This window comes from Oenanthe melanoleuca, chromosome 6 (genome assembly GCF_029582105.1).
Source record: "Oenanthe melanoleuca isolate GR-GAL-2019-014 chromosome 6, OMel1.0, whole genome shotgun sequence".
Taxonomy (NCBI): Eukaryota; Metazoa; Chordata; class Aves; order Passeriformes; family Muscicapidae; genus Oenanthe; species Oenanthe melanoleuca.
In genome coordinates, this window is record NC_079340.1 from 27,703,453 (window position 1) to 27,728,656 (window position 25,204).

At 36.1% G+C, this 25,204-nt stretch overlaps 1 protein-coding gene across 3 annotated transcripts in view; it reads left to right on the forward strand.

Moving 5' to 3' along the window:
• Window positions 1–25,204, forward strand: part of ATRNL1 (attractin like 1) — a 425,814-nt gene that overhangs the window by 77,183 nt on the left and 323,427 nt on the right. For all 3 annotated transcript variants that reach the window (XM_056494988.1, XM_056494990.1, XM_056494991.1), the window contains exons 11-16: window positions 5,222–5,306; window positions 6,888–7,096; window positions 9,312–9,430; window positions 15,104–15,236; window positions 16,469–16,650; window positions 24,680–24,893. In XM_056494988.1, coding sequence (XP_056350963.1) covers window positions 5,222–5,306; window positions 6,888–7,096; window positions 9,312–9,430; window positions 15,104–15,236; window positions 16,469–16,650; window positions 24,680–24,893 — 942 coding nt within the window. The remainder of the gene's footprint in view (window positions 1–5,221; window positions 5,307–6,887; window positions 7,097–9,311; window positions 9,431–15,103; window positions 15,237–16,468; window positions 16,651–24,679; window positions 24,894–25,204) is intronic.

Consider the following 25,204-nt stretch of genomic DNA (forward strand, 5'->3'; position numbering starts at 1 on the left):
TATGTGACATAGTCCTCTGGATAGATTGCTTCAGCTTTTTATTACCCATGGAAACACTGTTTTTCATATTAATGTGGAATAACTGTTCGTGTGGCTTCATCTCAGTCAAGCTTACCTTTCTGAAAGGCTGGTTGCTAAAGCACTTTGATAATCCACACTCCTCTAGCCCAGGCACAGAGATAAGAATCTCCAGAGAGCAATTAATTTTACCAAGCTTAGGACAGTTACCTTTTCCCTGCTTTTCTGAAAATCTGAACCAGTCATTGCTCTCTAAGTTCTGAGCTTAGTCTATAACAAGTTTTAGACATTTAGATGTGTTGTGAGCCAAGAACTCTGTTCAATAATTTGAAATACCTACTGCATTTTTTTAAAGGTGAAGACACAGAGATGGGGAGACATTATAAAAACTGGCATGGTGCCATAATTTTCATAATTTAATATTGCTTGATGTATTTACTTATATAGCAGTAAATATATGATGAGAAGACTGCTGCATGACAAAAAAAGTGCTTTAGAAATCTGACCTTGGTATACTTCCATTCTGCTTTGATATTTTACCACGAGGTTGTCCCTGGGTTGCTTTGGAAGCCCCTTAAAGATCCACATAGGGTCATTTTTTTAGAGGTCAGGTTTTTTACAACCGTGCTGTCATTGCTTCATTAATCTGAAAGAGGAACCTTGGCAATGGGGATAGTCTTGAATGCTGTGGTTGACCTGCAGTTTTCTAAATTATGTTAGTTATGGCTTTTCTTTACAAGGGCCCCATATGCTTAAAACTTACATTTCTGTTCCATTCAGGTCTTAGAAAAGCAATCTAGATTATATTTTATGAGTAGTCATGTGCAAAATTTGCAGATAAAAATAGATTAATTAGACGCACCCAATCAGAGTTTAAAACAGATTCTAACAACTGAGACCACTATAAAAATACAGTTAAAAGCTTTTTTTAAAGAGTAAGGATATTTATTTTACTTTCTGGCCAAATGGTGCAGTTATTAAATATATCTCTGAATGCCTAAGTTCCTTAAGTTTGAGTTTAAGAAGTACTTGGTTTTTGTGCTTTTATTCCCCATTTGGAAGAATGTTGCTAAGGTGTCTGGATACCCTTGATATGTACAGAGAATTATTGACAGGGAATCTATGAAAGCCAAACCCTGAAATCCTGGGAGCATGGCAGCGGTTTCTGTGCTTTCTCCTAGTGGTGGTTGGAGTTCTGCATTGTTTGGGTCTGTGGGAGAAGTGCAATAACCCATATGCTTACGCTGATAATATACTCCACAATATTTCTTTTGTTACTATCTGGATTTCAGTTTATTATTATGGATTAAATAGTATGCAAATTCAATTGCTTATGAAAGGCAATATTGCATGTGAAGTATTAATTTTCTTCTAGGGTATTCAAACAAAGCTTAAAAATATTCTCCTTTTTGGAAAAAAAATTCAAAATTATCTCATGAGATTGACTTTAGTTCCACTTGTAATCAAACATATTGCTTGTATTTTGTAATAAAATGAATTGTTTATTCATAAATTGTTTGCTTGTAAATTGTTTCATTTCTAGTCTTTGCCATTAACAAAATGAAGTAGTTTAAATACCTGTAAATTCTTTTTTCCAATATGAACACATCTATTTTTGCAGTTCTTCCTGTTTCTGGAGGTACAAATAGATTATCAATGTGCCACCACAAAGAAAATGTAAAGCAGTGCCTGTGAAAGATTAAGTTTTATGCCTTCCTGAGCACTTAAGTTATAAATGCAGTTGTGGTGCAGTCTGTAACAGCAATTACCTCCATATTGCTGTGCTATTAGGAGAGCAAAGCCATAATAATATAATGCACTAATTGCTCCCTTTAACGGCGAAGGTTGTTGATTTCTTTCTATTGCTTGGGGAGTCACTGTTATGAGTATAGACTCTATTGAAGATGTTAGTTCTATAGTTTAAATTCAATTCATGCTGTTTTGTACTTGCCATTGTGCTTTCCTGAGAGTAAGGAGATCTGATTAAACAAAAATATTTATGCAGTGTGGAAAGACTCAGAAAATAAGTTTTCTACAAGTACATAACTTTCACGATGTTTAAGTTGTTTATGTTCAGTGTTTAGTTGTCCAGACTCAAATCAGAACCAGACAGAAGTATAGTGGTGTCCATATGTTGTAAACCACCATTGTCTCTTTTACCAAAGAAAAATGAACTTAGTATTTATTAGAAATATGTAAAGAGAAAATTAGAGGCATAAGTTGGCATTGGACTCTATGTAGCACATAAGGCTCCACTGCAGTGTTGCAGTGTGATTGAGCAGAATAAATACACTGGTATTTCAAATCTATTTAAATAACTTGAAATTTATAAATTATTTGATAAATGTAAGCATCAAGTAGGTGGCTTCATATACCTTCTCTTAAAACAAAGCTATGTATGCAGTAAGAGGTTTTCACTAAATCAGGCTGCCAGTGCCAAAATACAAAAGTGATCCTGGAGGTGAAGTATGAAACATGGGTTGTCTCTTTTTTAAAGACTGTCCTAACAACTTTTGCTTCCTATTTTTAACAATACTATTTTTTTCTGTTCTTTTTTTTCTCTATCCAGTCTCATTTTGGTAAGCTTAATCTTAGTTAAATTTTTAAAATCAAATTCTATGTTCAAGTATTTTACTGGCATAACAATGTTGATTAGAAATTGATTGTTTTCTGTTTAGGGTTTATGTTTTTTTTTTCTATAAAATCATACTGGGATACCTTCCAGCAGTATATGAATACTGTTGCAGCATTGAGAACTTTCCTATGAAATGTTCAGGTCATCCTCTCTGATATCAGTAATGCAGTGTTGCCAGCAGGTTGTAGATGAGATTGTGCTGAGGCCTGACCTGTTGGAGTGAGGGCTCTGGAGAGCAATACCCTGTGCAAAGTTTAAGTGGGGATTTTCTCTGCCAGCATCAGCTGGATGCTTCAAATCCAGTGCATTTCTGCGGTGTTTCATCACAGAAATGTGTGTGACTGGCAATTCACTGTCAGAGCTGCTTCTGTATCATCTGGTAACCATTTATCTACACCAGGGAGGAGGATGAAACAACTTCTTTTAATATTATAATGTGGTGCAGCTTCTTCTTAAAGCAGAAACCTTAGAAATAGAAAAAAAAAATAACAAACCCTTTATTTCTCCTTGTACTTTGTAGTGGCTAAAAATAATGCTAATCAGTTTGGAATGAATAAATAGTATCATTTCTTCATCTGCTTAGGAACTGGTTCTGTTAAAGGCAGAAAGTGCTTCCATGTGCTATGTGCTGTACCTGGATACAGATAGAACAGATATAACTGATACTATATCTTACTATCAGTATAATGCCTTCAGGGCATAACATTTTATGGAGGAAAATACTTTATTCTTTACTGCGCAGTTTGCCATCATTATTAGACTTATTATAATACACACAACACACAAAATGCTGTAATGTTGTAAATCATATTACATCTGCCATTTGTCATTTTTTCTTGCAATGATTCAGTGAAGTCTGGAAATTTGGGTGCTTAAAGGTGTTCAAAAGAAATTCGATGATGATGAGCAGGGATGAATTCTGTTTGATTCTTTACTGAAAAACACCAGGAAACAGTTGACTAGGTATCTGTATTTTGTATTAATCAACTGTGCAGAGAAACTCACATCATGAATTGAAAGCTGAGCAAAAGTATTATTCTTGCACAGTGCTCTGTTCAGTGTTCATAGTCATTGTGAAGACTAGGAGGAGATAAGAGGGGAGGCTATTTGTAATAAGCTTCCCTCCCTCTTTTTTCCTTGTACTCTATTGAAAAGACCTGCCAGTTTGAAAAATACCATCAGTAAGAAATGAATTATTATATCTTCAGCCCTCAGGGGTTCCTCATCTGAAAACCAGCCTTTATTATGGTTTTATGATCTTCCCTTGGTGTTAAATCCCACATTTTCTAAAATAAATTTCTAAGTACAGGAAAGACTATATATTTATATTCATAATGTATATGTTTGTAAAAATAAGAAAATTAATGTCAACACTTCCCAAGATCCATTGAAAATTTACTGTGAGTTTTTAAATCAGATGGAAGTTTAATGTGGGTTTCCTAAATTGTTTCCTTTACCATCAAAGGCACATGAGCTCACAGTGCTGTGTCTCTTAATGTGCAGTGACTTAAGAGCAGCAAGAACTGGATTTTAAATTATAACAGTAAGATTTTGCTGGCCAGTTGTTATAAGGCTTGTTTTTTATAGCTTTTAAAATGCAAGTATTTTCTTGAATTAGAAATTGAATTAATGATTGGACTGTTGATCCTCTTAACTTTGTATAGCAGTTTTTGGTTTGGTTTTTTTTTTAATGAGAAAACTTTCACATTAGGGTTACAGTTTTCTTGAATCTTTTCCCTACCTGTCTCCAAAACCTGTAATGATGATAAATTCTAGGAATGTTTCGCTTGCTCTGTAGAAAAGTACTTTCCTTACTCCACTTTATAGGGATTTTCTTGAAGTTTCAATCTGTAGGTGCTCCCTATTTCTATTACTGTGGGATTTGAATATATGAAGTCAGTAAAGTTTAAGTAGAAAATAATGAATAAAGGACTAATTGTTCTAAAGAACTAAAGCCCTAGTCAGGAAAGAAAAACTAAACCACACCAAAACCACATTTGTGTACAGCACTTCTAAAAGAAATGTGCTTGAATAATTAATTTGACATGGAGATACTGATGCAACATTCCTCTCAAGTATGTGGAAGGTAATTAGTAGCATACTTAAATCAAGTTACCAAAAGTAAGAGAATAATAAGAAGGGCTGCACAGCTGGAGGAATGATAGTTTTTGTTAAAGCACTTAAGAAAAGAACCAATTTCACTGCCATAGATATTCCATGAAATACTTATTAAAGGAAACCCTTTAGCTAATTTGAGAACTTGTAAACATGAGGGCAATGTTACTGATCCCTTAATAACAGTGATGGCAGGGCTTTTTGCTGTGGGTGTTGAAACTGGCTGTGAAGGCAGACAACTGTACATGTAATAAAGTGACTCTTCTATGAATGTCCTGTGGGCTTGATAAATGTTAGGATAGATCAGTTTTGCTGACAGGTTCTTGGAGCATCTACTCACAAATGCATCTAAAAGCTGTTGATTTATCTTTGAGTAGTTAAAATATATATCACATGTATTTTGCAGAAAACTTTTCAAATTATTTGATGTATGCTTTGTATTTTGTCTTTCAGCTTGTGATGAATGGAAGATTTTACCAAAACCTAATTTGCATCGAGATGTCAACAGATTTGGTCACACAGCTGTTGTCAGTAATGGGTAAATGAAGTGTCTCTTAAATCTTCCTTTTCTGAAGGAAATAACTGTAGGAGAAATCACACTTAAGTGAAGTATGGTTCAATAACAGAACTGATGTAACTTATTAAAAGGGGAAGTAGTGCTCATCTGGTAATCAGTACAGCTAATCCCCAGTCTGCCAGGCTGTGGATCTGTTCAGTGACATTTGAGGTGAACATTCCAGTGTACTGAGGTGTTTTCTCACTATTGAGGGCTACACTGAATCTGATATTTGGTACCAACTGTAACCCTCACTTGGGTGTGATGGGAGAAGTCTTTTTCTCTTTGCAGTATGCTGTAATTCTTCATTCTTCTACAATCATAAAATAACCATGTAACTAAATCTTGCTGGGAAAAAGGGAAGATTTTGATAATCCTGATACAGTTATCTTTACCACCTGAAGGAGGAAAGGCCTATGAGCAGCTGGATGATATTAAGTTGAAAATGTTGTAGAAAACAATAGTCAGGATTTTTTCAGCTTTTGTTGTGTTGGTTGCCAACTGGCCTAGTATCTGAAGTTGCAGTGCTGTAGATCATTGTACCTCTTCTACATTATTCATCACACTAATAAAGTCAGTACTTAAGTATTTGTGGGTAACTTATGGATCCTCTATATAAGGATCCTGTATAGGTCAGAAATGAGATAATTAGTAATGCTACTAATGCTACTGCTTTTCAACAAAAATAGCACTAAATTTTAAGTATGTACACAGAACACTTGACATTAATCAATGCACAGATTTATTAAGACAAAATTGCTTGGAATTAATAAATTCAGCAACTGATAGGTTTTCTTTATGATTTGTGTGTTTTCTGCCATCTAAGCTATGTCTGATACTTTGAGAACTTTCACTTTGTATGAATTACATTCAAAATCCTTTTTTTAAAAAAAAACAAACAAAAAAACCCCCAAAAACTTAGTGATATTTTTGGTGGGATTTTTGATACCAAAACAGTTCAATACAAGGCGCTCTCCAGACTTCTGCTCTTGGTAACTCTGATTAATTCTGCTGTAGGAGTATATCATACAGCAGATACAGAGGTTTTCTATCACTATATTTTACCTGAGACTGTTCTTAGTTTTAATGAGAGGAGTGAGGACTCAGGTTTACTCTTTTAGTTCCTGTACCAGCAGCTACTGCACCAGAAATGTTACCAAAAGAAATATCCATCTTGCCAATTGTTTCTGCTTGTCTTGAAAAGATTGCTCTTGTTTTCTGCAGGCCAGTATTTCATGCTCTGCTGTCAATATCTAACTGCAGAAATGAGTGCATCCTTCCAAAGCTCTTCATTCTTTTTTCCAGACATTTGGGATATGCCATTCCATAGTACATACAGCTCAGGGAGCTTCCAGCATTTTTTTTGTTACTCTCAACTTCCATGGAGAAGTAGATTGCAATAGTAATCAATAAAGCAAGCACTGATAGAGTCATTATTAGAGAAAGAATAAGATTTTTTTTTCTCTAATTCTGTGTGGGTTTTTAATGGCATGTCATGATGGATAGGAAATCAAGAAAAGGTGTCTACAATAACAGTTAATTTTCCTTTCTTTTTCTTAATAGGTCCATGTATATATTTGGGGGTTTTTCAAGTGTTCTGTTGAATGACATCCTTGTGTACAAGCCTCCCAACTGTGAGGCATTCAGAGATGAAGAGCTGTGCAAAAATGCCCGTCCAGGAATAAGGTGTCTGTGGAACAGGAAACATTGTGAATCTTGGGAGTCTGGACATGCTAATAATATCCTTAAAGCAAAATGTCCCAAGAAAACAGGTAAGTGAATTCTAGTCAGCTTTGTAATGCAGTGTAGGAGATTGGGGTGGGCAACCCCCAAAGAAGTAACCCAGTGGAAGTGGTGGCTGGATAAGAGTGTTCCCCTGTGAGAATACTCAGTGCAAGAGATATATAGATAATTAAAAAAAAAAAAAGGCGTCCTTTTGTATTTTACATGCAGGGAAGTAGATGCAAAAGAACTCGAGTTTAAGGTGCTAAAGGAGATCAGAACAGCAGTGAAAGCACAAATGGGCACTGCAAGTGGTACCTGGTGCTCTGGGCATATGGCACTCCCACACCCATACATACTCCATATGTACCAAAAAGAGAGGAAAGCATCACTGCTTGAAGCAGATATGAAACAGGAGCATTTGTACAGAAGAATATAGTACAGGCACAGCTGGAAAAAAACCTGAGGCAAACAAGCCCTTTGCAGTGTGTCAGATGGGTTCAAGTTTGTCATATGAATTTCTCTGTGGCATTGTGATGGCTGTATTGTTTGAAGCAGCAATTTACTGTTATGAATAACTGTTCCAACCTATTCCCAAGCATTTTGGCTTGTCACAAATAAATTTCTTGTGAAAGTGTTGTTCTTATATGTCACATGAACAGAATATTTATCCCTGCTACACAAACCTACTATTTTTTTCTATGCATCTTTCCTTTCAGCACAGTGTAAAATTGCTTCCCAAACTTTGGCTGTGTGCTGTGTGCACAAACTGCTGTACAATTAAACTGCCAGTCTGTGTTTAATGTTTGTTGAAAAGTTACTAGCACTGCTATTAATCAACACTTCAAGACATTTCATTTTTCTGATAACTTTTACTTGTTTCTAGACTGGCTATAAAGTCACAAACTCAGAAAAAGAAAAGGTACATGATATTAAAAAAAACATTATCCAGGTACAGTTTTCTGGAAAATGGCTTTTGTACAGTTTCAGAACTTTTAGAGATCTACATTCTAGAAAATTTCATCTATATAGAAAAAGAAAAAAATCTTGTGGCATTAAATTCAAAAGTAATGCAGATGAAAGTGGATCTAATAAAAAACGTATCACTGCAACAGGTGTTTAGCCAAACAAAAAAATAAAACCAAAAAGCCAAACAAAACAAAGCACAGACAGGTTGAAGGAAAATAAAAAAGTTGGAGCAGTTTCAAAAGTACAGGTGCTGCAGTGGAAATAATGTACAACTCAGCTTGGAAGAGATGAGATCTGTGTAATTCCAGTTCTGAAAAAGTTGTGTGAGCAGCACTGTTTCACTGCTGTCAAATTCTTCCAGTTTCAGGTGGTAATTTTTTTCCAAATGCCAATTTTTCATACATTCTTTTACATTACTTGGCTCAGTTGTTACTTGGTTGAGAGTATTATCTGAGAAAGTGCTGATGGTCAATATTAAAGGATAAGCAGAAATTTTAGTGTTTTCAAAAGATCAATTCTTAAATGACAAGATTTCCCTGGCAAGAGAGTATTTTAAGCTTGCGTGAACCTGAAACTCAAGGAGCCAAATCAAAGAGGAATTAAACACAGTAATCAATGTAGGAGATGATACAAATTCTCCTATTTTGCATCATGATGATTTTTAATACCTTTACCTCCTTTAAACAGAAGTAATAATTTGTCCTAAATGACTTTACATAACCTAAATTTTACTCTAAGTCCCATTATTAAGAATTTAACATTAACTATTTTTCAAATACGTTTTGTACAAGGACAGAGCTTTAACTTACCAGTCATTATTAGGTTTATAGATTAATTTGCATAGATTTAAAATGTCCATGTGTTGCTCATATCTGTCTTAGATTGTTTTATTTACTACTTTTATCTCATCTTCTTGCATAGCCATCTAATATTTTTATAGAAGCCTACGTTTGAAGAGAATCTTTCTACCATGTTAGAATGAAGGGAAAAGAATTGAAAAAAATTTTTCATACTCTTAATTTTTTGCATTGAGCTAAGAGAGCTTTCATACTGTAATTCAGTGAATATTCCTTTAGTTGATATGACACTTATGAACCTTCAAATATAGTTGTTACTAAAGGAATTTTTAAAGGAGTAAATCCTATTAACCGAATAGAATTAATTTCCTCCAGTAACTTAAACCCTTATGAATGGCTAGAGTTCAAACGAAGGGTGTGACAGAAAAAGCTGTGAGGAGGAGTTTAAACCATGGGGTTATTCTCCTCCTGTGGGACGTTTGTGCTTGGTTTGTGGCAGCTGCTGCAGATGACAGATGTTACCGGCACGCGGATTGCGCCAGCTGCACCGCCAACACCAACGGCTGCCAGTGGTGCGACGACAAGAAGTGCATTTCAGCCAGCAGCAACTGCAGCATGGTGAGTCCTCCCAAGCCTGGGGATGGGATCAGTGCTTTTCTAGGCTTAGCAGACTACTGGCTGCTTGTTTTCAACACAAACTTGCCAGGCTTTTGAACTAAAAGTGTTGCAGAAGGCAGAGTGGGATGCAGCAAAAAAATCTATTTCAGGATAAAACAAGAATTCTTCAAGGGTGTGTTGCCCACTTGTCTTGGTTTAGGGTAAATTTGGGAGGAAACTTTTGAATGGGTGTTGCATTTGGTTGTTGTTTGGGGTGATGGCAAGTAAAGAAACAGGAAGGGCCTTTGCAGGGGTTTCACAGAGATTTTATTTTAGCTATGTGTGTGCACCATCCATAGTTCAAAGAAAAAAGGCCAGGTACTTTGTAAGGTTAAATACATGGGATGAGCAGGGCAGGGAGAACATCAGAGACCAATTACCAGGGGACATGGGGGTGTCTCAAGGGTGGGGTTTGGACAAAAGGGCCAACAGGGAAACAGGGTGGGAGTGACCGAAAGGCTGACAGACAGGGAGATGGCACAGGGCTGACCCAGGGAACAGAATAGGAGTTGCTTTCCCTGATTGGGAATGCCTTCAGTCTCCACAAATGTGTTAAGTACAAGGAATCAGATCACATAGATTCATACATGTTTATGTATATATATTTACATACAAAATATATAAAATATTGTATATTTTTAATATAAAATTGTTTTAGAATATAATTTTTAATATTAAAAAGAAAAATATTTTTTCTTTTTAATATAGCCTAGTGCCATGTTTTATACTTTGTTGTTTTTCACCAGCTGCTGCATCTCTTGCTTGTTCATTTGATTTTTATCAAGCATGTAATAGGATATCAGATTTATAAATTTTGTCTCCTTACACTTTTCAGCTATCCACGACACCTGGCTGTACTTGAGTTCAAAATCCTTTCTTTATGCACTTTCATTAGTAAAAGTATCTTGCTCTCTGGCTTGAACCTGATGCAAATCAATCTTGTTCTGCAGACAAATTAAGGTGTGAGCTGCATTGACTGTGACTCAAATCTTGCCCCTTTGGAGTGAGCACAGCCAGCTCTAATCACTGGCATTTGTAGCTAGTCACTCCTAATAAAAGCAAAGCAGACACAAATTCATCAGTAGCCATGCTGTAAGTCTGTCAGAGGGATTTCACATTCCAGGCACTAATGGTTAGTTTCCTTTGTGATCTTCAAGGGCTCTTCTTTTCCTGACACATTGTTCTTTATTAGGTGCTAATATTCTACCGTTGGTTTTCAGCTCTTGAACTAGGAAAAGTTGCTAAGGAGCAGACCATCTTCATTCCTAATAAATGATCCCTAATAAATGTGGAGCACTAGGTATTTTAGCACAATCCTCTTGGTTCAGTGTCCTTCTTTGACAACCTTTCATGACTAAGATTGTCAGCTTAATTACAAATGATGCACCAGTCTGCTCTGTATCATTTTCTGTCCTTTATAGAGGGTTTGAAGTGGATAGCAAAGGCTGTTAATGTAGTTACTGAAGAATGGGGTAGCAGAAATTCATCAAAATGATTTCTGGAAAGAGGTGCTATCATAAATGGAAGGTGGCTGCTGCAAAATTAATCTACTGGCCGTGAGATGATGGAGGCAGAATTTTGCAGCTTTGATATAAACCCACCAAAGCAGCATCAACATAATGGCACCATGTGGAAAACCAGAATGGATCAGGCTGACTCTCCATTTTCATAGACTGCTAATTCTGGAGTAGGCCCACAAGTGAAAATGTTGTGACAGCACTATGATGGTAATATGGGGTAACAAGCTGTAGACTTAGGAACGTCACAAGGAGCCTTTGCAGGTGTACAAAGACCTTGATTTACAACTTGGATTAGAGAACTCCAGACAGACAATAATGTTTTAGAATCTGCTGCTGTTGCCTCGTGGAAACTGGCCAGTTTACTAAAGGTGTCAACCAGTTTGGCATTTGCCTCATGGTCACAGATATCTGCAAAGCAGTGGCTACTCTGTGGATTGGAAGGCCTGTAAAACATGAACATTTCCCTGAAATAACTCTGGTTGGACAGATGGACTTCATGAGTAGTGCTGATGCATTTGTGCTGCACAGTCACCTGCCTGTGCTCACCCTCTGATGTGAGCCAGCCCATACAGGACACTGTATTCCCCTACTGTGCAGACTCATGCATCAGCAAAGTATAGATTATATAGATCATGTATATCATACTCGTATCTGATGTCATTGCAAGCAGAGGCTTGCAATTCCTGGTTGATCTGGATCTGCTTAATATGTTTAAGGAACTGTATTCATTCTCTGTGTCTGCACATAAAATGCTTTATCTTGCATCCTATAAAAATGACAGTCCCTTGCTGCAGATCATGTGCAGAAAGAAAATTTGACTGTATTTTGCAATGAAACAAGTCTTTACCAAAAAAAGCATAAAAAAAAAGAAAAAAAGAAAAGGCTTTGTGGGAGAGATTAATTCCATCCTTTACAAGATGTAATTTTTCATGAAGTAGTACCATGGAACAGTAAGCTCCTCCATGAAAGCAAAATAAAAATAAAATGGTAAATTGCTGAAGAGGGCATGCTGACTGCAACAAAATTCAGTTCTCTTTACTGAGGAAGACCAAAGAGAGATTGAATTTCAGAGTAAAAAAAATTTACTTTGTCAATTTTCTTAAATTTCTGAAGAGAAAAAAAAAGAATTGATGAAGTAGCCTTAAAGAGATTCTTAGCATGTTGAGGCACAGCTGAATTGTTTTATTTCTACTTCCACCCAGTACTGCATTTTTGAAAATGTCATTGCCTTTAGAAGCTCCAAGGGGGGGCATGTTCCTAAAACAGGGACATGTTTTCCTCTCTAACTGAGAGGATCTTACTGCCAGGAACAGTCTCTGAATTTCTTGTGTGTTGGTCTCCACTTGTGCAATACAATAAAGCCCCAGCTGATGACAGTTACCTAAATACAGCCCAGATTGGTGTGTGATTTAAAAGTGTTCTTTATCTGAGTGTGGCAACATAAAACAAACATTGTCAAATCCACAAAGGGGATGATAAAGAGCATTGTGCTGAGGAAATGGGATAGTAGAGGAGGCTTCAAAGAGACCTATAGCATACATTATTAAATATTTTTACACAATGCCTTAAAGATAAGAATCCTTGCTTTTTTGTAATGTTTGCATTGCTTTCAGCAAACTCCTTCTTTCACAATGGGAGTCCTTGGATGATATACTAATACCGATAATAGTCATCATGGCAATCTGCCCACATTTGAGGAATTCAAAGAATAGTCAAGAGGAAATATACAAAGTAGTAGAAGGAAATGTGAATAGAATTAAATTTATCTTGGAGGAAATGAAGAAAATTTATGAGTAAGAAGTACCCAGTAGCAAGTTTTGGGAGTAGCTTCAGGAAAATAATAGAAAATCTATAAATTAACAACTTACATTTACACTAGGCAAACTAGACAAGGTTATACTGTTAACCTGAAAAATCCAGGAGGAGGAGAGAGGTACATAATTTAATAGCAATTTCTGAAATTTTAAGGTAAACTACTGTAGTATTTTCGTTCTCTAGTAAATATTCAGAAAATCACTGCAGTTCATAAGTCTGTCTGTATACTGCTGTATCAGGATCAGTACTTACAAAAATCTAAGTAAATCAGACATGAGGGAGGCTTTATACATAACATGATTTACTCATGCTTTGGTGTGTAAACATTATAAATATCCTACAGCAATATAGAAGGTCTGTAACAGATGGACTGTCATCTTTCTGAATTTCATTGGGTTTGGTAGTTTAAGTTATAACCTTAATATTGTGTTAATATGAATTACCTATTGGATTCACATCTACATTGAACTAATGAGATTTTCAGGCAAGCAGTGTTTAAATTGGATTTAAGGGAAATAAATGCTGGGAATAAGGGAATACTACAAAGAACATTATTATAGAACAGTCACTAGTACTTTGAATTTTATTTTAAACATTAAATAACCAGCGCACAACAAGCTTCATGATTAGAAAGTAATAGAACAAATATCTCAGCTTAGGTGCAAAATTGTAATCTGTGTGCAATACCACTGAGGAGTATATAATTTAAAATAGAAATCTGAATGCTTAAGGGTATGTCAGAATGAAGTGTTAAAAGTGAGTATTAGTTGAGCTATTGTAAATGAGCAGATGGTGGTTACTTGTGCTCTAAAATTCACTTTAAAGCATCTCTCTGGCTGTTTTGTGAATACATTTCATGACTGAGTAAATGTGGGTTTGTACTAAAGATTATTTTTTTGTGCTTTACTGTTGTATGCATTTTTGGCCTAGATAGACAGTCTGTTACTTGCTGGCATTGCCTTTGGCTCTGTCTTGTGTTGTAGTGCAGATGTCTGCACCTAGATCTGCTTCTCTGGTCCTTTCTGCTTCACAGTAGCCTTTCTTGTAGAACAGAAAAAAGTGGGGACCTCTTATAATAAGCTTATTGGTAAGCATATGATCCAATAAAGGCAAAAAATTAAAAAAAAAAAAAAAAAAGCCTCAACAGCAATGTTGTTCAGCAGGAATGAAGCTGGTTCTGTATGAGACTGAGAATTCACTTTAATAAATGCATTATTTCAGGACTTTAAAAAAACAGAAATAAAAGGAGACAGCTTTTCTCCTCCCTGCCCTATCACTGCCATTTTCCAGTACCACTGTGTAACTTACTGTCATGCACTCCCTTTATAAGTTGTTTAATCATACTCCAGAAAGTTATTAGAAAGGAAAGAAACCAATATTGTCAATAAATCATGCATTTGCTATCCAAGTGCAATCCATTTTTGCTGCCATGTATTAATTTAATCTTTTGTTGTTTAAGAGAGACAAGACTTGTTAGGGTTTGACAAGAGGGACTCCCAGAGGTCCCTTCCAATCTCAACTGTTCTGAGAGTATAAAGCTGTCTTGCTTTAGGACTTACTTTTAATTATTACCTTGAAATTAAGTTGGTAGAGAGAGCTCACCTTGTAGGTGAGCTGATGAATTGGCTGAGGATTTAGGGCTGTTCATTAAATAAGGTATCAATACAATGTCTTAATTAAAAGTACTATGCAGAGGGAAGAATGATTTGTATTCAAAATGTCTAACTTGGAAGACCTCAGTTTTCAGGAAAAAACCAAACACCAACCAAACCAAATAAAAGCCCCCAGGTAGTAATTCCTTCAGTATTTACTGCTTTTTTTGTGTACTGAGGTACCAAAGGAATAAAGCTATTCCTTGTTTTATGTCATGTGTGGGACATATTGCACCTTCAGTCAGTTATATGTAATTATTTTGCACCTTGTGCCATTTTTTATGTTCTGTTTGACTATTTTTCTTGCTTTAACCTGCATAGGATGAAATAATTTAGTGAAACTATAACCCTAAACTGTTTAAGAAATAAATATTTACTTAAGTTTTTTAAGCTCTTCTTTCTCTCTGTACAGGTAATTGACCTCTTCAGTTCGACACTCATAGTGTAGAACAAGTGGAGTGATTTGTGCTCCAGTGTTGCATTCTGCATCTAGAAAAGGATTCTAGATAAGGAGCTTAAATTCAGCCTAACTTTTAGGTGGCCACGACTTCCTGGGAGGGATCCACCTGCTCTGTATATGCATTTTGACATCTGGTTTTTTGATAGCTGTATGCTTGAGATGCTGCTTTGCCTGTTTATTTTTACAGTCGGTTAAAAACTACACGAAATGTCACGTGAGGAATGAGCAGATCTGCAATAAACTGACGAGCTGCAAGAGCTGCTCCCTGCACCTGAACTGCCAGTGGGACCAGAGGCAGCAGGAGTGCCAGGCACTACCTGGTAAGGGGACACAGCTGCTTGCAAAACTCAGTCAGTCTCCTGTGTTCGTGTTTGTTCATGAGCAGACATGGATTTGCTTTATTGGTGCTCGCTCCTCTCGCCTGTCTGTGCCTGTGCAGGTGAACCCAGATGTGGTTGCACCCGTGACTGGGGTATCAGTGCTACCTTAATCATGTTAGGGGAGATAATGGCATTGGTGAAGGCACAATGACATGTGCCTCTGCACAAGGCAGTGCTGAGCCCTGAGTGCAGAGCTGAATGGCCCTTGGGGTTTTACTCTTACATGTACACTGACATTGTTACTTTTGCTAGCTGGGGTTTTACCTTAAAAGTTATAATTCAATTGTACTTCAATTTTCCTGTGCAGATAGGGCCCAAGATCTAGTTTCTTGATTGTCTAATGTTGGTACTAATCTGAAAGCAGTGAATATTAAAATGCTAATTTGAAATATTCTCAGAAGGTGACTGTTAACATTCTGAAATAGTGTTTATTTTGGAATTTATATTCATACCTACATATATGCAGTTAAATGTCAGAACCTTTTCCATTTATGTCCAGATGAAGTTAATGAACACTTTTTTTAAACAGAGATGATTCATTAAATAATTTATTCTCTGCAGTTCAAAACTGTATTTATTTAATCTTTGTAGATTGACTATAACAATTGCTCCTACTTATCTTTTAATAGTTGTCTGAGTCTGAGGAATGTGTAATATGTTGAAGAGAAATATTTTCTGAGATGTTACCTGAATTTTCTATCATTTGGATTGCATTAGAATTTAGGCAGATATAAATGCAAAGATAGGATAAAACATGGATAGTGTAAAGTTGTGGTTTCTTAATTCTAGGACAGTTGTTACTAGATTATGAAATTTACATAACATTTAAGTAAAAGGAGTTGTTAAAACTACTATTTATGTGCATAATCTAATCTTAATATTTAGTTGTGCTCAATTCTGAGTACAAGGAAGAAATAGTGGCATAAAATGAATATGCTGAAAGTTAGCATATATCTTATAATTATTTTTTAAGTTCTTAAAAGTTTCTTTCCATAGCAATACACTATTCTGTATGATGATACTTGGTAGTTCAGAATTTATGTGATGTGAAAAGGGAAATTGAGTGTGGGATGCAATTTGATTTATGATCTCAGGAAGGTAAAATTCAGACTCCCTTGGGTTTTATAAAAGTGTTTTTGGAATCAGCTTTAATGGTGTGTTTTTTGCACCAGCTCACCTGTGTGGAGAAAGATGGAATCACATTGGAGATGCCTGCCTCCACATAAACTCCAGTCGGGAAAGCTACGACAATGCCAAACTGTATTGCTACAATTTGAGTGGAAATCTTGCATCACTAACAACCTCGAAAGAAGTGGAATTTGTTCTGGATGAAATACAGAAGTATACACTTCAGGTAACTTGAGGAACTGTGATTGATACTTAATGTGAAACAAATTTGTTTTGAGAAATCTCTTCTAGGGTTTTGTCCAAAGAGAGGAAAGTTTATGCCTTCAATGAAATGTACTAAATGGTGCTAAAGGCTGGTACAAGTCACATGTAGGATATTAAGGAAATCTCATGTTTAAAACAAGTCACACAGCGGCTCCCAAGGCTTCCCCTCACCAGATTTAAATGCTAAAAGTTACTATTTACTTGGAGAGTATTTGCTCAAGAGAATGGCTGGAACACTAATTTTGTGTCCTGGTTTCAGCTGTGATAGAATTAATCCTGAAATTCAACAGAGGCAAAGGCAGGGTCCAGCAAGAGGGACACATAAACCCATGCACCAGTACAGATGCAACTTCTCCAAAAAAGCCAGTTTCCTCTGTAACTGATTTGTGGGATCAAAGGGTCACAGAGAAGCTGCACTGGTATGTAAAACATGTAGCAATTCCCTGCCCAGCAGCTCTGGAATTAGCTGGAGCTAATTAGCTTTCTCTAATAATGGTGGGGGGGGGAGAGAGAGCTGAAAACTCTTCCATGCCTCTGGCAAATGCACCAAGCTACCAGCAGAATATTCCTTAGAAAAGTGATAAAAATTGCTTTTGTTAACTGTGGGACAAGAGAAGGGAAGAGAAATTACCTGTCCCTGTATGGTCAGGTTCAATTTTTTAGCAGTTAAATATTCAAATGCCTTTTGCTGTGTTTAAACATCACTGGTTAAGGCATATGAAATGTAAGACTGCTCAGAAATATAAAACCTAGCAGTGTACACTCAGATGGGATGTCTTAGCAGAATATGATTCTGATTTTTACAAGCATATCTGTTGCTCTTAGCAAGGGACATTTTTAGGAGTGTGTATTTAGTTTTGTAGGACATGCAGCACTTTGTATAAAATCCTCAAATTTTAAAGTAGTTTCAGATTTTACGGTTACAGGAAAATGAAAGATAATTTTGGATAATAATTAAAACTGATATCAAACTAGTATGTGATTTACAAAGTTGCTCTGCTGCAGATGAATTAAGATCATTCAAAGGAAATAGCAGTTTATGTTATTACTGAATCTGGGAGCAAGATGTTAGGGACATGTATTTTGTACAAAAATATCCTATTATCCTTTTTAGCATTCCACTGCAGAATGCAAATTCAAACATAGGTTATGTACTTGAGGTTTTTGTGGTATTTTTCCAAGCAAATGTAGGAACTGGACAGAGAAAATATTTTTTACGAGAAAGACACTTTTTTCTATTTTTTTCTTATGAAGGAGAGAAATAATTTCATGTCAGAAGTTCTTCCCTGATATTGCATTTACTGCAGCCTTGAAACACATTCTGTCTACTCTTTGATGAGTTAATGTTGAAAATGTAATTGAAACAAAAGCAAGAACAAAATGATGTTGGCAACATGATTGCTATGGTTATGTATTTTACCACCTTTTTTCCTTTTTGCTTTCCTTTCCCCTGATTCCTATTAAAATATTGCACAGGATGCCTTCAAATCTAATAATGTGTGATAGACTATTGATATGACTGATTTTGCCTGACTGACTTGAGGTGTAGCTGAGAAATAGCTATTTTTAGTGTTTGGAGGCAAGATTTTTCTTACATTTCAGAGCTTAGAACTTCTGCAAGGTGACATCCTGCTGAGCATATCTTTATTTAAATGAAGTACATCCTGAGCCAGTGTGGTGATGTAAATTTGAGATACCTCAAATACAGTTAAAGCAATTGTAGACAAATGTATACACTTTAAAAAATCTATCTTGGATTAAACAATCATTTAGCTGTCAGAACCTTTAATGAAATTCTGCCATGAATTATCCTGGTGCTTTCAGTGGAACTTGGAAAAAAAAAGATTTTTTTTCATTCATATCTATCTGCCCAGCTACATTTACTCAGTGTGATACATCCTAAATATGTTATCAGGTGTGACAGAGGCTCTCTGAAACTTCTTGATCTTTTCTCTGCTTTTCCCTCTCAAACTGCAATCATAATGATTTAAAGAGTGAGATTTCATTTTAGATGGCTTGTTTCTGTAACAGGTGCTGGTGGGGAGTTCACAAATGGAGTCAGAGCTACTGTAAGGTGAACACTGTGGGTTTAATCTCTATTATCTGCAGCAGAGTTTGACTTAGGTGGTTAACGTTGAAGGCATTAAAATCTTTAGCCTGGCAAAGAAAAAAAGGTTTTAGTTGTTTTAGTTTCACCTGAAAACAAAAAACTTTTCAGGATTTATGAATGTGTCAGAGCAGCATTTGGAAATAAGAATATGATTCTGACTTTATCTCCTTCTTTTCTGGTATTCTTATGTTGAGAAAAGAAAAGCAACTTAGGTAGCTGTTGTGTATTTTACAAACTGCCAAATATTATCAGTAAATCTACAACTGTAAGGACTTCAGCATTTTTTATTGGTAAGAGAAAAACCGTGTAATTTTGTGGATTGTTTCCTAATACACAAAGTCCTTCTTCTGGGACAAATTTATTACAATTCCTATATCATGCTTACAATAATAGATGCCTTGGAAAGATTCAGAGGGAGGGACTGCCATTGTCTCCCTACCCTATCCAGACCTCATTGTGTATAAATAATTTCTCCTAATCCCAATACTAAACTGGAAATCAATAGGTTGCCTCCCTTTAAAGGATGAGGAGAAGGTTCATTTGGTTCTGAAGAAAAGGACAAAACAAAGATTTCTGCTGTATGAACTCAAAACCCTGTTGAATTTTCAGATGTATTTTAAAATTATCCCCAGCAGTTTAAAGTCTAATTTGTATTGTTCATGAAAAATAAATTGAATTTTGTCAGAGAATGCCAGAGTAAACACAATGGATAGGCTGCAGATTCCCACACTAAAGAAAAATGATACTATTTTTTTATTACATGCTTTTATTGACCTACTAAGCAAAATATTATGAAAGGGAAGATTTGAATTTCTCTGAAAAATAGATTAAACAGCAATATGAGGTTAATTTACTGTTCCTGCTAATATTCAAATGTTGCATATTCATTTAAAATTGCAATTAACTCTCTTGGGATTTTCTTGCAACTGTGGGATTTAACTAAAAATAATAATTTTCTTGTTAGCTTGCAATAAATTTTGAGTAGATTTACTTTTGGTGTAGTAAGCACAAACAAAGAACAGTTTTATACAATGTCTTTCATTATATAAAGTGCTTGCAACTTTTCCTTTGACTCACCGCTCACAAGGCTAAGCATCTTTTTATAAATTACTCTTGAGTGTAGGTTGCAGCTAATTAATGAGCTTTGCATAGCAATGTTATTCCTTGTTAGCTCAAAGTATTCTCTGAGGGCTCTGTGTTTCTCTGGTTTTATAATGTGTGTGGTTGTGGTGAAGTTGACATCTACTCTTGGTTTCTGAATTACTCCCTTTAGAACGGTTTCTACCAGTCCCACTTTCCTATTGTGGTTTTAGAAGTCTCATAAATTATTTTAGCACTTTGTCTCCATTTTACAGTTGTTGTTTTGACTGTCCATTAGCTCAGCTCTAGTTTGTCGTCTTACATTCAGGATTAGGGGAGCTCAACTCACTTTGGATTTCTGAGAATGGAAATTTCCCCCTAAAATTGTCCCCTATAAAAAATAAATTCCAAGAAGAAACTTAAGTCCCACTGGAATATTAGCTATAACATCTGTAGGTGGAAAATGGGGAAGTTCTAGTTTTTTCAATTTGCCAGATTGTACATTTTTTTTTAAACCAATTGGACTACAGAAAAGTTAAAAAAGACTAGGAGAATTAGGTGTTCTCATGACCTAATGCATGAGTCCTACTATTGATTGCATCCAGGCTGCATCATATGTGTCTAACAGATCCAGAGACACTTAAAATTCATGAATCTTGCTTCCACTGCTTAAAATGTGTCAGTCACTGGGTAAATATTTACAAAATGTGGAATGTGCTGGTATCCAGCATAGTCATTATTGATGCAGTTAAGGAATGGAAAACCCGGCAGTGTGTCTGCATAAATGTTTCTCTTCACAGAGCTGCTTTTTTCAGGAAGTAGATTTCTTGTTCAGAATGGTGTAGAAAAGAGTCAAATAAACTACAAGCCTTTCTCTAAATTGTGAATATTATGGAAATAGGGGCACTGAGAGGCTGCAGTATTTTCAATTTAATTGTATGTTTCATCCTAGAGCAACAAATGAAGGAGTTCAAACCATTCCTGAGAAGTTTGTTGAATTTTGTTTATAAGGTGTTCTGATGCACGCAATAGAAACTGAGACATTAGTGTATTATACACTTTCAGGATAATCTGTGATCCAAAATAAAAGGAATTTAAATAAAGGTGGAGATAAATTTTTGAAAGAGATATATACTTCCTCAGTAATTTGCATAATTAAGAAACAGGGGAGATTTTTGAGCCTCAATGGTAATTGGCTATTCAGTAAAGATAGTCTTGCTTCACTCATCAGCAAATTATTCAGCCCTCATTAGTTTAGGGCTGATTCAGCAGTAGTACCTGAAAAAAAGTGTCATGAGTAGAAATGATCCCTTTCACTTTAAATCTCAAAGCAACTTAATCTTATTTAAATTCTCTGACTAAACAGTGGATTTGACATGAACTATCACCTTTCAAGTTAAGGTTAAACAATTTTCCTTTCTAACATAGTTCCATGATTACTGTTTTAAAAACAAATTAAAATTTTCAGATTTAGAATAAGAGAAGAGCATATTTTTGAAGCTATTAGTGATCAGTGTTTTATAGATTCCTGACATGACTAAAAGTTGGCCTTATATTCAGCTTAATAGGAGATGAGATTACAGAATGATGTTCTGTTGGTATGCATTGTATGATTGCAATTTTGTTCCTCTGTCAGATGAAAATAAAGTCCTGCCCAGCAATTTTTCACAGAATTTAATAATTCTGAAATATATATCATGAAGTGTATGTCATGTATCAAGGGAGTTTTTATAGATATACATATATAGAAAGGAAGACCAAGTCTTCAGAACTCTGAGGAGTAGTGTTCTTCTGTTGAGTAAAGATCATCTGAACTTCCAATAAATGAGATGATTTGCTCATTTGAACTGTATTTTTCACTCATCTGGTTTGATAAAAAGCATTTTTCAAGAAGCCTGGGAGCTGGAATCTTGCATCAGCAAGTTCTGGTTCTAGAGAACTGGCAGTCTCATTTCCTTCCTGTCTGATCCTCTTCAGAAGCATCTTTGGCAAAATATTCAAAGTAAAGGAACCAGTTTTCTACATTTATTTTACATTAAATGAAACAACTACAGAGTTCAAGTGAAGGATGGTCAACTCACATTATTTCTTAAGTCTGAAGAAGAAACTAGATTGGCATTTTCTGTCAACACATTTGAAGTCCCTCTGTTGCTTCAAGTACTTTGAGATTCCGAGCACTTCTGACTAAACCTTTCATCAGGTTGAGAGATAATTTATGTTAGATTTATGCCTTCCTTTTTTTTTTAAAAAAAAAAGAAAGTTTGATGGCCCTGGTGGGTGCAGGTGTCTCATGTGGAACTTCCTGAATGTGCTTGTTGTGGTTTGATTTTTCCTGTTGGCTTCTGCACAGTGCAGCAGCAATCATTTTTGGTGATAAGCTTTGATGATATCCACACACACTGTGTGCTATTGCCAGCAGTCTTCACCTGTGCCCCACCACATGATGGAAGTGATGCCACATAATTGAATCTGCACGTTAAGCACATCATTGGAGCATTTGGGAGGCCTTACTTGGATAATCTGTGCTTGGCATCCTAACAGCATGGCCAGAGAGGCCTGAGTGCAAGGTCACAGCTTTGATGGTATTTGATAACGTGCTCATCAGCATTTGGGTCTGTATTTTGATGTTTTATCCTAGCAAAGAGCCAGAGAGGGTACATATGGAATTTGAGATGCCTGACATGATGACTATAAGCTGTCCAGATAGTACAGCTATTAAGAATGATTATGGCTGGGATATGTGTTGCTTTTGCTGGAAGACTTTCATTTCAGGGATGCTGCTTTTATCTCCTATGGCTGCTTTGGCTTTCATGATTCTCCCTGGGACTTTGTCATCATGAAAAGGGTTCCATGACAGTATCCTACTCAAATGGAAGAATTTATTTCCAAATATCACTGCTGCACTGTCTGTTTTCATTGTTGGCTCATATACTTTTTCACCATAGCTGGAATAGGATCCCTTTTTTTATATATATATTGATGCTGAGGCCAAATTATTTGGCAGTGCAATTGAAACAATCAGTAATATGTGAAAGATTCTCTTGGCTGGAATCCCTCAATCACAAAGTAGACCTCTAGGGTTGGTTTATGTGTGTGCTAGTCAGCAATTCATCCTGCCTAAGCCCCTGATACGGTTTTACATGTGCTTAGTGTGTACACTCAGCATCTACAGGGAGCTGTGTGGATATGTGTGTAGGTATTTATTGTTCAAACCGGATCAAACTGCTCTAAACCAGATCAAACCAGTTCAAACCTGTCCAAATCGGTCTAGACTGGTTCAAACCGGTTCAAGCTGGATCAAAACGGTCTAGACTGGTTCAAGCTGGTTGATCACCTAGGCTAGCAGTGGAGTCAGGAAGTAAATGCAGAAGCAAGACACAAAGTGGGCAGTGGTAATTTTGCTGGATGTTCTTGTTGCTGTTCAGGAGGCTTCCAGAACATGTTACTGCTTATGGAATGGAACATTTCTTAGTCACTTTCTGGTTTATTTAAGATTGTTCTTGTGTCCCTCAGTGTTAATAGGTCTAGCAATTTTTATTTGGTCATGATTTTAACTGAGAGTAGAGAAGAAGAAGAGAGCATAGGGAGTACATTTTAGGGAGGTCAGGAATAATTATTATCAACAGACTTATTATTTTAAAAATATTTCCCTTTTGTAAATTTTTGAAACAAAATTAATAATCCTTCATATTTAAATTTGCTTTAACAAGGCAGGGGAAAAAAAGGATGAATGCTCTGATTGTGTGTAGAATTAAGAGTACTGAAAAATTTTCTTTTCAGCCATGGGTTAAACCTGAGTGGCCAGAGAAAACGTGAGATCAAAGGTGAAAGACCAGGGATAGAGAATGGCAATAACTCTTGGTTCACTTGTGGAATACATAGGTCTTTAACCATGGCAGGTTCCCATTAGGTGTATTATAGTGTTTTACTTACCTTGTAAATTACCTTTACTTATCTTGCAAATGAAATCAGTTGTGAACCTAATTCACAATCAGATCAATATCTCTGCTTTGGAGCTGACAGTGTGTATCCTCTGCCTGGGCAGGCAGCTGGGTTTGGTATTCTGGCATCCACCTGCCATCATGGACCTATCACAGCCCTGTTGTCTTTCTGTATCTCTCTTCTGTGTGTTTAAACTGGGCTTAATGAAAACTGCCTGCACAGAGATTACACATTTGGTTTGGGTGTCTTGAGATTTTTACACCAATGGTGGCATGCAGATTTATCTTGGAACAAACAAATGCCTTTTGTCCTTAAAATTTGCTTTTTCACTTGGTAAATATGTAAAGATGAAATGATAAAAATCAGTAGAAATTGTGATGTAGTTTTACTGATGTATCCTAAATATGTTCTAAAATTAGTGCTTTTAGTTTTTTCTAGACTATGTTATAAATCAATAATGAAAGTATATTCAATGAGTATTTAACAGCATTGGAAATATAAACGTGCCACTTTTATTTCTGTTTCTGAATTGCCTAAAGTTGATCAGTATCAGTGGTATGGACTTTAGAGGGTGGAATATTTATCCTACTTTTTCCTTGGAACAGAACACAGGTTTTTAGTAGAAGAGGAGCATATAAAGAGTGGAATTTTTGTTGGGGTTTTTGGAGATATTCAGCAAGATAGAACAATTAAGATACAAACTGTGTGGACAATGATTGATAAGATGATAAAATGAGATAACATGGTGAATTCTGAAAACGTGAAGTTGTTGCTGTTAACCTTTTTTTTTTGAAACCTTTTATCAAAACTAAAAGCATTTTAAATCATTCTCTCACGTTTGTTTCATTTTCATCCACAGAAAATTTCCCCCTGGGTGGGTTTGCGGAAGATCAACATCTCCTACTGGGGCTGGGATGACATGTCCCCTTTCACCAACACCACCCTGCAGTGGCTCCCGGGAGAGCCCAACGACTCCGGCTTCTGTGCCTACCTGGAGAGAGCAGAGGTGGCAGGGCTGAAGGCAAATCCCTGCACTGCCATGGCAGATGGCCTTGTGTGTGAAAAACCTGTTGGTAAGGAGCCTCTTACTCCCAGGAACTGTGAATAACAAGCTCCTTGGGCTTTCATTTGCCTAAGAGGAATTGGGGCACTATTTGCATTAAATAGTTACAAAAATGTATATTTTTTTGGTTTTTTGGAAATAGCTATTAATAACCTATTAATAGTTCCTAAAGCAGCAAATATTTATTTGAGAATTAGTTCATGCCAGAAATCCTATAGTTTGCCTCTAAATCTAAATTGGTAACAGCCAATGGTAACAGTAGTTGTAACTACAAGTGGAGATACTCAGCAGTGCTGATGTGTTCTTTCTGAACCTTGCTGC